We start from the raw sequence: 12585 nt of genomic DNA on the forward strand, positions 1-12585 counted from the left end.
AAGTCGATGGCATTTGCAGCGATGTATGCACGTACATTTTGCGGGACGGCGTAATTTTCGACGGCAGGTGCAGCCCTATGCCCACAGGAGTGTTCGATATTCAAGTGAAAGTAACCATTCACTCTATCGACCATGCCGCTGATGCGGCCATTGCACAAGAAAGTTGCCATACGCCGATACAATCGTAAACGAATGGCAGCTTGACCCTGCACATCAAAATCTTGCGAGCATCGAAAAAGGAAAGAATAGCCGAACTTTCTTCGTGGTTCTGTTCGGTATGCTTCGTAGTAATGGTATCCGTCAACAGCCTGGATACGATCGCGGATGTTGATCACAAGTTGCGAATCTGACAACGCCAACATATCGTCGTCAAGTTGCACATACGCGTCGAGGCTGTAATCTTCGAGACTGTCGGCTACGTTCCTCAAACTTTGACGCGAAGGAATCATGTCGAGTACTTCGTCCACTGTCAGGAGTAACTGCTCTGCGATTGGTTTACCGACGTCACTTTGGCGTTCAATGCATTTTCTACACGTGTTGTAATCTTGTCTATTGCCAACAAAAAATAGCAAAGGGCGATAAGATTTGCAATTACTGCATCTTTTCAATTGAGGTTGCTCGGGTGTTTCTTGGGATTGGATTTGTTGCTGATTTTGCGGTTCCATTTTGAGGAAGAAGTTAAAAAACCCAAAACTACCCAAAACTGAAAAACGGGATTTTGGTTCGGTTATATGATTGACCGTTCGGAGAAAGTAATTTCCGAAATCCGTTTCCGTGATTTTTTTGAAACGGCAAGGGCTAGTGGCTCTGGTGGCTTGCCCTAATTTTTCTTCTTCTGGCTGACTTTTTTTTTTTTTTTTTTTGTGACGGTCCATGCCTTTTTAAAAATCAAATTTTTTCTTGACTTGTATGAACTTCCTCTTTTTAGCGTCAACCGTTTAAGTTCTTATTTCAAAATGGGTCGTATGGTAAGGACAAAAAACGTTATAAAGTGTTCATTTCAATAATATACTTACATTGTATGCTATTTGTTGTATTAGTACTGTGCTGGCAAGGGTATCTCTGGTAGTGCCCTCCCCTACCGTCGCTCTTCCCCCTCGTGGTTGAAGGTAAAAGCTTTTCTTGTTTTCTTTTTTGCCGATTGGGAAGAGAAACTAAAAAAAAAAAAAAAACCAACTTATATACATTTCAATTAGACCAACTCTGAGGAAGTTGCCGATCTCATCTGCAAGAACGCCAAGAAGGGTCTTTCCCCTGCCCAGATTGGCTTGATCCTCCGTGACTCCCACGGCATTCCCCAGGTCAAGTCCGTCACTGGCAACAAGATTGTCCGTATCTTGAAGGCCAACGGTCTCGCTCCCGAGATCCCTGAGGACTTGTACCACCTCATCAAGAAGTCGGTCACCATCCGCAAGCACATGGAGCGCAACCGCAAGGACAAGGACTCCAAGTACCGCTTGATCTTGGTCGAGTCGCGTATCCACCGTCTCGCACGTTACTACAAGACCGCTGGCCAGTTGCCCCCCAACTGGAAATAGTATCCTTTTTTGAATTCAAACGCTGCACGCATGATGCTATGGTGCAAATAAGAAAGTGTGTGTGTGTGTGTGGGTTGGGGTGAAAAAAGAAGCTTTTCTGCCTATATCGGACATTACGTCAGAGTTCAGCGAAAAAAAAATAGCTTTGCTCGGTAAATGTCTACCTTGACCACTCTATCTGCTTTTCTTTCTTTCTAATAGTGAGTCTGCTACTGCCTCTACTTTGGTTGCCTAAGCAAGTCATTTGGACCTGGTCCCAACTGGATAGTTGTACCTTTTTTTTGTGTACAAGCCCTCAATGTTGGCGACTGTAATAAACGAAGACTTTTCGTCAAGTGATATCAGGTTTCTTTTTTTTTTATTCTTGTGCGTCGTGGTATAAAATACATCTCAGGGTGTGAGTCAAGGGGTAAAGGGATTAGATAAGATCAGTGAGTGGTTTTTGCGCGCATGTATCCTGTGATGACAGCTAATCTTGAAGACCCGAATTGTTGTATGTGGGTTTCTCAATTGTATTCACACTGCCTGAGGATATTGCGCAATACACTGCTTGTTTCTTTCATAGTAGTACGTTAAGATAGTGAGTGTCAACACACCAATGAACGAAATAAAATGTGGTTTTTTATATGTGCTTATGTGTGCACGGATTCGATGAAGTATGCAAATTGTACAAAAGTATATATAGATGGGAGAGGGGGATATGTTTGTGAAGGGGATGATGTTGTTGTTTTTGTATATCGTCGTCTTATATCTCTCGAGTCCAGCACTGCTTATTGCTGCAACGATGCCACAGCAGCATCCACCCTTGTTTTCAGTGCCACCTTATCGTGCATTGTACGCGCCAACTCATCCAGCGGTATGGTATCCAGGAGACGAACGGTGATCTTTGGTGCATGTCTGACGCCCGTTGCCTAGTTGCCCCCCCCCCAAACTCTTGTGTTAGTAACCTGCCATCGTTTGTTTATTTTTGTTTATCTGCTGTCTACTCTGTTTACCTTGACATGAGGAAAGAGCTGATCTCCCAATTTTTCCTTTTGTTGGGTAAGCGGAAGTCCTTCAATGGATGCGAGAAATTTGTCGATTGTGTTTGGCGCAAGGCGTGCCAGTTTGTCAAGGTTTGTGCTTGACATGGGTTGTGCTGGTGACGGGGCAACGATAGGGATGGCGCGCGAAATACGCAGCGTTGTTGTTGTTGTTGCCGGCAGCGGCGGTGGTGGTGCAGTGATTGTGATGGGCAGTGGTGGTTGCCCGACGATGGGCGTAGGTGGACTCGCATTGCCAGTGGACCCATCATCGTCATCATCGTCGTCTTTGAATATCTCGAGCGCCGATTTCGCCAGTTTTATCTGCTCTCTGAGGAAATCTTGGTTAAACAAGCAGAGGGATCGTTCCTTGCGCTTGAGCGTCAACAGCATAAACACAATGTCCTCGACGTTGTGTTTGATGCCGATACGGATCACAGCGTCTGTCATGCGTTGCTTTTGTAGGCCTGGTGTTGCTTCGGTCATGGCACTGGATGCCGATTCATTGGAGCTACGACGGCGTAGCGTCGGCGCCGGAGGCGGCTTTGTTTGTTGTTTTTGGAAAGGATGCTGGTGTGGGTTATGATGATGATGATGATGCTGCTGTTGATAGTGATTATTGGTATAGTGGGGTTGTGGATGCTGTGCAAAGAGACTGCTGGTGTGTACTGCAGCTGTTGGGGTGACAGCAGCAGAAACAGGAGGGATGTGCGTCATTGTGGAATGGCGTTTCTTGATGCCAGGGAACTTTTCAGTGACGACCGCGTTCACATGGGTCGTTGTGGTGGTGAGCGGCCGTCGTGATGATGGTGCTAACGGCGGCGGCGGTGCTGCACCAGGCTGGGGCGATGGTTTGGAGTAGTCAATGTACTCGGGTATGGTGGGAGCGACGGGGACATAAGGCGGTGGCGGATGCGCAGGGATGCCTGGTGTGGAGAAGCGCCTGACCATGTCATGCGACCGGCCGTTTTTCTCGGTTCGCGGTTTTTTAGGCTCGTGGAATGCAACAATGATAGGCTTCGACAGGATGTACTTGTTGTTCATCTCCTCTCGTGCCCGCTGTGCCTCCTCGGCCCTGCCAAAGCTGACAAATCCGAATCCCTTTGATTGATCCGTCTCCGGGTTCCTCATCACCCGGGCCGAAATGATGTGTCCGTACTGTCGAAAGTGTTTGAACAGGTCGCAGCTTCTGACCTGCAGATCCAGGTTTTTGATGTACAGATTGGTGTAGTCCACCGTGCTCCCGTTGTTACCACCGGTGCCGCTGCCATTGCTGCTGCCATTCAGTGCCTTGGTCTATCAAGAAGAAGAATATGTCCGTTCATGAGTATTCTATCCATGGAGTGTGTGTTTCCCAGCAACTTACAGGAGAAGGTGCGAGTGGTTGTTGTTGTAGTGGTTGCTGGTGAAGAAGCGTCATGACTTCTGAAGAGTGGGGCCGCCCTTTCTTTGACACAAATGGAAAGACGTTGCTGTTTAAATACAAAAGAGAGAGCTTACTTTTAGTTGCTTATTTTTTAAGGTTGGCCGGGTCCTTCTTTGAAAGGGGAAAGAAAAAGATGTGCAACTTACATGGTGTGGCCTTGGATATTTTTGTTGTTCTACAAGCCATCCTTTATTTGTTAAGAACTCATCATCGAATGACAACTTTTTTTTTTCACGCTCTGTACAAGCATAATCGCTCTGGGGAATCTTTCCAAGTGTACCATACCATTGTTTTCACTGCCATTTCTGCGTCGTTTGCATCGAAATACTGAACAAGTGCGGTGCCCTTGAATCCCTTGCCTTGATCCATAATGATCTTGCACAGATTCATGGGCCCAAACGGACGGAAAAACTCATACAGCAGGAGGTTCGTGGTGCCCAGTGGGAGGTTCCGTATCTGATATATCCCGGACGTGGCTTCTGGTTCCTGATAGTCACCCGGCGGTGCGATCTTTAGCTGAAAGGATACTTGGTTCTTTAGAGTGGCGTCGTTGAACAAAGTGTACGCTCGGTCAGCTGATTCCCCCACCCCCAAGAAAAAACAAACAACACCATTTTTTTTTTGAGTGGGGGTTGTTTACTTTAAATATGGCTTTCTTTTCATGGACGATTTTGGTCTACCTTTATCAATGGATGGAAACTGAATGTAGCCCGTTCCGTCTAAGCGATTGAGCCTAACCCTGGTTGCCGTTGTAAGTAGACGAGCTTTGAGGATATGCAAATCAAAGGGAGAAGAGGAAGAGCTGAGGGACTTACTCTACCGGGTCACAGCTCTGCACCAGGTCCATAATATCATTCTCCGATACCGTCGACGGAATTCCTTCCGTGTAGAGCCTGTCCGACACCAATGCCTCGCGAAGCGGCGGCGGTTGTTGTCCTTGTTTAGTCGTCATGGCAATACGATCCGTTGTCATCATGCTTCCCCGCTTCTTGGGCAGCCGCACAATCGGTTTTCCATGGCACAGCTCTGTCATGGCCTGTTGTTGTTTTTCTTTTAGCTATGTCTCTAAAACACACACAAAAGAGCCACCAGGAAAAAGTGTCAAAAGGGTCGCTTCTTTAACTTCCAGAATAATAAAAAAATGACAGCCCTGCGGACCGAGAAGGTGGCACCTTGGTGATACCGTTCCACACTCTTGTTTTCTCACCTCTTTTTATTATATATATATATATTTCTCCCTTGTGTTTTCGTACGCCCTGAACTAAAAAACGCTATTTATCGTTGGTTTTCGCGAAAAAAGCAGATGGGGGTTCGTTTGTCGTTCCGGGATCTCTCTCAGAGTATTGAATGGATGGGATGACGCGCAACCCAGCTATATCCACTTGTTACCAGGTTACGTTGAAGGCAGGTGTATATGCTATGCGATACAGCTATAGAGAATGCTAGCACAAGAGAGAGAGAGAGAGAAAGGGAAAGAGGAACAGAAAAAAACAGAATGGAAAAGAAAGAAGCAAGAAGAGAGCCAAAAAGAAAAGAAAAGAAAAGCAAAGAGAAAAAAGAGAGTCAAGTGCCTCGAATGGTATCAGGGGCCCGCCTTCTCATAGAGAGAAGCTTAAGCTGATGCTGCTGTTGCTGCTGCTGTTGCTGTAGTTGTTGTGTGGAAATAGGTGACGCACCCGCGTCATGGGTTGCCGAATGCTACATGCAAGAACCGGCACTCTTTCATTTTCGGCTCCCTCATTTGCCGTCGTCGTCGTGGTCGTCGTCGGTCAATGGAATGTTTATACTCTCATCCGTCGTGCCCTCTCTCTCTCTCTCTCTCTCTCTCTCTCTATATTTACACGTACACAAGAGCATACACACTACACGTTGTACAACATCAACAATACACCCTTCAGGCAAACCGTACCCTATTTCCTTTGCATTGTCATACCGAGCCACCCGTTGTTGCTGTTACACCTTCTTTTATGTTCTTTGACACAAAACAGCTGTTTCCTGGCAACAGCAGCAAAGTCCTCATTGAATCAATGATAATAACGTCTGTGTTTTTTCATTTTATTTTATTTTTTCGCCCTTTTTGCTGCATTCATCATCTAGCACACATGACCTCGTGCAGCAAACAGTCTACATGGTAATAAAGGTCCATAATCCTTATCCAAAGCGTTCGTCAATACCAACATGGCAAGTGTTGTAGTAGTAGTAGTAGTAGTAGTAGACCTTGGCTGAAGATTCTAGGTTGTAGAAAACATGGAAAATTACGCTTACAATCATGCTGGATTTACCGAGCAGTAACCGGCAATACTATTGCTTACAGCAGCGGTTGTTTTCAATATACGTCGAAGAAAATGCAAATTACCTGAACATAAAGACTGTTTTTGTTTATCAAGGCACCCAGATAATGATCAACCAGGAAGGGGACGATCAGGATGGTGGGGGGGGCGGGTGCTGTTGCAATGAGGCATATAGGCTAGACCGGAGATTGTATTAGATGCAACTTGCATGTTGTTGTTGTAAAGTACCCGATCATCGTCAGCATGTAGTAGTAGCCTGTTCGGGACGCAATCATGCATGCATCGAATTTGATTCCAGCAAACGACAACACCTTGGGCAAATGAGGGGGAAGAACAGGTACGGGATTTTCAGAAACGTTGGTTCGCCGCTTCGTCATTGAACCCGTACCTTTTTTTTTTTTTTTTTTTGGAACGGAGCAAGAAAGCAATAGCCCGATTATGCAGCTTTTGCCCATTGAGTTTTCCCTTAAGATACACTGTATATATCGGATATCCTGTGGTACCCTACGATCATCATTGTTATGATGGATCCACAGAGAAAAAGTGTTCTCCACATGGTGTGGCATTCAATGTCAAGTTGATATGTTATTGCCTCATGATAGGGTGGCACAACACACAAGCTTGTCATCAGTGCACTGGCTATTGTTCAGCAGATACCAGTCTCACAATCCCATGTAATGGTGCTGCAACAACGAGTTACTGATTTTTTGAATGTTATGTGTGATGATCTGTTATTAGCTGTGAGCACTTGTAAAGATAAATAGCGATCAGTGTAGAGTATGTAACAGCCACAAAGACCCACTACTGATATTGCAGGAAATCTTATCCAAGGGAGACGGTGTATAGGTGTAGATGTATGGCGTTTGTTACTACTGGTCCAGCATATAATGCCTAGTAGTAGTACTAAGTTGTAAAAAATAAGGCGGCGCTGCTTTTACTCATCTTATTGATCGGATTGATCGGAACGCTCACGGACGACAGCCAGACAAATATGTTTCGCTGGATTGCCGCAAACCTATTCAAGCAGCTCGAAGCTCCACTTGAATACAACAATACAAGACGCGTGTATATTGCGTAAGGGTGGGGAAATTGTATGGTTTTGGCATTCAACTTGATCGATACGGCAACTCTTGGGCTGAATGTGTGTGAGTGGTCATGCCATTGGTAGCCCTCTTCCCCGTGACAGAAGAGAGGGAAACGCACCAAATGAAGGTACATCGTTTAGGCTTATCTTCGTAACACTTGTAACATTTCCAGTCGGGGTTTTCTTTGTGTCCTGAGAGTCTTTTTGTAGTGTGTGGTTTAATGTTACAGCCAGCTTTGGGAGTTGACTGTGGGGACTAGCAAGTGAGGCCATTCGTTGACCTGATGACAAGTTGTCATGGGAACAAACCGCAGAGAAGCCCGTGACCTAATATGCAACAGGGCTGCATCCTTTTTGTGTCGCCAACACATTAGTCAAATTAGCATGTTACATACATTCCAACCGGAGAATCACAGTGACAGCCGATCACCTGTGGCAGCTCTTTCCTATCAACAAGCAACACACACACACACACACACACATCCCTTTCTCTCTACTCTGTTCTCTCTGTGACGTTCTGACGTTGAAAAAAACCGCCTGGTTCCGAAAGCCTGGAAAGGGGGCTCCAAGCAGAAAATATTTAAAAAAAGGGGGCGAAGGGGCAAGGAAGGCGCTTACTACTCTTTTCCCGCGCTCATATTACCCAAGGAACATCGTTTCGTTTCAACCCTATTTCATGAAAAACCTCGAACAACGTCATTCTTGCCTTCTAAATAAGAAAGCTCATAACCAAATGTGAAGATGTTCTGCGGATATCATTGGTCCGTTCATTGAAAACAGCAAAAAAAAAACCCCTGGTGCAACTCCGCCAGGTAATTGGTGGCTATATTTTTTTTCTTTTTGGTAGTTCAAAAGAAAGAGACAAGGTAATTTCCTCTTTCCTCTTTCTCTCTTTTTTTTTCTTCCTTATCAGTTTCGAGAGCGAGACCCTCTTTCCAGGTAGGCAAAAGCCATGTTCTCTTTATTATCTCGTCCTGGGGTGGAAGGAATTGAGTGGGGGGGGGAAAAGGTCAAAGTTCTCCTTGACGCTCGTTCCCGCACAGACAGTTCGGTGACTCTGCTTTTCCATTCACTACCAACCCGGTCGCTTATTATATTTTTTGCTTCGAACACCACCCCCTTCTTGTTTTCCATTTTATTCCACAAAGTCAAAAGTCAGCTTATAGCGCCGCAGTCCAAACTCTTTTTTCCTTTCCTTCCTGTGTTTTTTTTTCCTTTTTGTTTCGTTCGTGTACATCCCCCGAGAAAAGAGGTTGGGTAGCAACAGGTAGGGTTATCACTAAGCAACCGGGGTAGTGAATGATTTGCGGTTGTCATGGATGGAACTATGAGTGGGGGGTGTGTGTTCAGAAGAACTAGAGAGAGAAAATGTCATCCTACATATTTGGGCTGCATGTGAAACCCACGCTGACAGGGCCTTTTTTTTTTTTTTTGCCACCTTAGTACAACTTTTTTTCTCTCTCTCTCTTTCTCTCTCACACACACACTCTCCTGGTTAAGCTTTCGTTTGCCTCTCCGCTTCAATACAAACAACACAAAAACAACAAGTTTGACAGATCTCGTAACAATCTCCAATTCCCAGCAATGCAGTCTATGCCCTATTATCAGCAAGGCTATCAGGCCACTGCTTCCTACTCCAACAACGGATCGCCCGTCCCCTCATCTGTCCTCACCACCGCCGCTCCTCCAATGATGACCCATACTAATGGCATGTCGCCCTTACCCCATCAGGCGCTAGGTGAAATAGCCCAGTCGCAGCAGCCCCCGAAGCGCAAGCAGGTCAAGAACGCATGCAGTAAGCACTTTTTTAAATGTGATAGCAGTAGTCGTTTACTGGGAAAAAATTAAATAAATCCCGGGAGAGAGAGAGAGAGAGACAAAAAAAAATTTTATATACTAAAACGGGGAATTTTCTATTAGCAAACTGTCAAAAGGCCTGCAAAAAATGTGATGACGCTCGTCCTTGCCCACGATGCATAAAGTACGGTATTGCCGACACGTGTGTCAATTCCGTACGCAAGGAGCGGAAGAAAGGGATCAAGCGCGGCCCATACAAGAGAAGAACAAAGGACGGCAGCGATCGTGCGTCGGTTTCCTCGGCTGGCAACAGTCGCAAGGATGAAGGCAGCTCGTTGCTCGACTCGCATCAGCCACCACAGCCTGCACAAGCGAGCCATCAGTCGCCATACATGCGTCCTCCCTCGATGGCTTTTGGTTATCCCAGCAATTTGAACCAGTATGGCCAGCCCACGACGTATGACCCGTATGGCTCCTATGCAGCTGCGTATCACAAGGATCAAATGATGCCGCAATCGTATGTTGTGAACCCAATGTACCAGTCGATGGGCTATCCTGTCCTGATGCCAGGCGCTACGGACAACCAACAGCATCAACCGCAGCAGCAACAACAACAACAACAACAACCACAACAACAGCAGGCGTATGCTGCTGCTCAGCATTCGCCTGTGCCTCAGCAGCATTACAGTCTACTCCATCAACAATCATCGCGTCCGTTTGGTGACCATGTACTCCATCAGCAACAAAGTTCTGGTGCTAGCTCACCAGCTCATCTCTACTATCAGCAGCAGCAGCAGCAGCAGCAGCACCCACACCAGCAACAGCAACAAACTCCACAACAGCAGCAGCAGCAGCAGCAGCAGCAGCAGCAGCAGAGAAGTTTGCCGGAAATCAAGGAACTGCAGGACGGATTTATGAAGCCTCAGCCAATGACACCCGTGCCAAGCGCATCGACTTCCTCGGGAACATCCACGCCTCCAGAAGCAAACACCGAAGATGACGATGGATCCAAGTACGCACGTCTGTCGCAACTCTGCACTGCTGCGCTACATCACAACACCAACACTACTAGCACTACTACACCCAACGCAGCTAGCGAACAACCACAGAACACGCACTCTACTACTGATTCGCCTAATCCACAACAACAACAACAACAACAACAGTCATAAAAGAATGAAAGACAGTGAGCAGCGGATACCCTTCATTTTCCCTCTGCACACCGATCCATTTTTTTTATTACCTTGTTTTATACATATTTTCAACTCTCAATTCAACTCACGTACACTTACACACACACACACACACACATTTGCACATTTTCTAGAAACAACAACTGCACGCACAATTTTTTCTCCCTGTTATTTGATTTTCGTTTTTTAATTTATTTGTTTGTAAATTTTGGAAAAAAGCAAAATAGACTACAAAAATTAACTTTAAAATTTATTGCTTTTATGACCATGAGCTGAATGTACGCATGCATAGTTCGTATGTTGTGAATGTAGCGCCAGCGGCAGGAATACTATTTGAGGGGGCAAAGTGTAAAATGTATTTAATAACGAGAATTTTGCGTGTGTCATGTGTCAAAGACAATGGGAAAATCATAGTTTACCTTCGAACGACAGCAGGAGCAAGTCCACGGAAAAGACCTCGGGTACCTTCCCTAGCAACAATCTCCTTCATGACCCTTGTCACATAAAGGCCCCGTGGCAACGGCCCATTTTGATTCTGTACGACCGACTTGACAACATCCAGTGGATACGATGCCAACCAATACGACATGCCACCCACCGAGCCTGACGCCATCAACTGCAAGATCGTCGCGTCGCCTTCCTGACCTTGGGTCAAGTATCGCTTCATGATTTCGTATCCAGAATAAAAGCCGGCATAGGCTGGAATTTCACGCAGGATGGTGACATACATGCCTCGGAACAAGGCAGTAAAGCCGTCGTTCCGGATCAGTTGCCGGGCACAGTCAATCGGACCCTTGAATTGTTGTGTTGCTCCTTCTGTGCTGTATTGTGCCTGTAACTTGATCTTCAACAGCTCTACCGGCGATGCCAGTGCCGAATTCACAATGCCCGCTCCTGCACCTGCCAAGGCGATTTGTCCGATCGTCAGTGTCTGCCCCGGATAGGCTTGCATGGCTTTTTTTAAAGACGAGTTGGCTGCAAATAACACAGCATTGACTGCACCAATACCCACGAGGGGACTTGCCATGCCTAAGATAAATATATTTCCTTGAGTCTTTTGCTTCTTTTGATATTTTACTCACCCACCAAAGCTTTTACCTTTATACAGGGCAAAGAAACCTTCTTTTCTGATAGTTTGTGCAGCGCAATCCCAGGCACCATTAAATCGTGTATGATCCAGTTGCAGTCTTACTTTGATTGTGTCTATCGGTTGTCCGACAATGACTTGCGCCATGCCGCTCATGCTATAATTGATTTTCTCATGTTTAGAAAAACACCAATAACCATTCAGGGACCGAGATCTGTCATTCCCAGTCGCTCCAGCAAAAAAACAAAAAAGACCAAAAACTGGGGGCTTATTAATATCAACTTACTTGCCAGCAACAAAGTCGGCAGCAGCTGAAACTTGCTTCTTTTCTGACATGTTTATAATGGAAAGTTTTTAAAAAGAACTATAAAAAAAGGCCAGAAAAAGAGTATTAAATAGTAGAAAGAAAAGAAAGGGTTTCTTGTCTAAACCTTATTACAAGATAGATCCAACCAGCATAGCCGATTGCGTGCTTTTTGTACTACCGATTCTTCTCCAGCTCTTTAACAGTCCGTAACCCGTTGTGTTTCACCCGTCTTGATGATATGATGTGCACTCTCATAATAGACAAGTAGCTGTTCTTTGCAAACTATGCTGCAAACAGACCTACACAGCAGTAAGACCATTTGATTAGATATGCTGCATACTCCAATGCCGCTGGTATTGTAGAATGAAAGTCCTGTAAACGCAGCTGTTAATAGCAAATCTCCATAGACACAGTATTACGTTACCGTTTTCCTTTACAAACGTAGGTTGTTAGGGCAGTCATCGTCGGCTAATTGTCATGGGATTTTCTGGCTGTCATAGTTGTGTTATTGGGGGGAAATGGCTGTAGCATTCCGAAAAAAAAAATTCATGCGTTGTCGGTGTTTTTTCTGGATTTACACCCTCTTTTTGTGCTGCCGCGAAAAAAAAAAAGTTTTCGATCCTTTTAAACAGCACAATGGACGATCGCACTCCACATTCTTCTGATCTACTCAAGATTCCCGGACGGAAACAAACGTTAGGTATAAGGAGCCAAGGAGAAAAAAAAAACGCTTTGTTTTATTGGAAATCCCAACCTCTAGTGATCTCGGTTTTTTTTCTTTTGATTTATTAACATTGATTACCGGTATAGCAAAATTACTAGCAAGCGATGAACAGAAAA

The 12585-nt window shown here is 45.4% G+C and overlaps 4 protein-coding genes across 4 annotated transcripts; 2 read left to right on the top strand and 2 right to left on the bottom strand.

Moving 5' to 3' along the window:
• Positions 1-869: 869 nt before the first annotated feature.
• On the top strand, positions 870-1875 carry BDB00DRAFT_854705 (40S ribosomal protein S13). The gene is made up of 4 exons (XM_053125694.1): positions 870-968; positions 1041-1109; positions 1197-1537; positions 1740-1875. Exons 1-4 carry the CDS (start codon positions 957-959, stop codon positions 1771-1773), a joined length of 456 nt encoding a protein of 151 aa, XP_052973569.1. The 5' UTR covers positions 870-956; the 3' UTR covers positions 1774-1875.
• On the bottom strand, positions 1865-5295 carry BDB00DRAFT_129765 (uncharacterized protein). The gene is made up of 8 exons (XM_053116184.1): positions 5194-5295; positions 4802-5022; positions 4667-4725; positions 4272-4561; positions 4133-4161; positions 3927-4032; positions 2534-3856; positions 1865-2449 (listed from the first exon to the last, which is right to left on the bottom strand). The coding sequence occupies exons 2-8, from the start codon at positions 5017-5019 to the stop codon at positions 2309-2311; spliced, it is 2166 nt and encodes a 721-aa protein (XP_052973570.1). The 5' UTR covers positions 5020-5022; positions 5194-5295; the 3' UTR covers positions 1865-2308.
• Positions 5296-8945: 3650 nt separating this feature from the next.
• Positions 8946-10330, top strand: BDB00DRAFT_792764 (uncharacterized protein; the record flags this gene model as incomplete). The annotated part of the gene is made up of 3 exons (XM_053121153.1): positions 8946-9156; positions 9282-9886; positions 10079-10330. The coding sequence occupies 3 exons, from the start codon at positions 8946-8948 to the stop codon at positions 10328-10330; spliced, it is 1068 nt and encodes a 355-aa protein (XP_052973571.1).
• A 280-nt stretch (positions 10331-10610) lies between these two features.
• On the bottom strand, positions 10611-11774 carry BDB00DRAFT_878690 (mitochondrial carrier domain-containing protein; the record flags this gene model as incomplete). The annotated part of the gene is made up of 4 exons (XM_053127770.1): positions 10611-10680; positions 10771-11380; positions 11450-11595; positions 11725-11774. The coding sequence occupies 4 exons, from the start codon at positions 11772-11774 to the stop codon at positions 10611-10613; spliced, it is 876 nt and encodes a 291-aa protein (XP_052973572.1).
• Between the last annotated feature and the right edge of the window lie 811 nt (positions 11775-12585).

This window comes from Zychaea mexicana, assembly GCF_025766255.1.
Source record: "Zychaea mexicana strain RSA 1403 chromosome Unknown BDB00scaffold_144, whole genome shotgun sequence".
Classification (NCBI taxonomy): domain Eukaryota; kingdom Fungi; phylum Mucoromycota; class Mucoromycetes; order Mucorales; family Lichtheimiaceae; genus Zychaea; species Zychaea mexicana.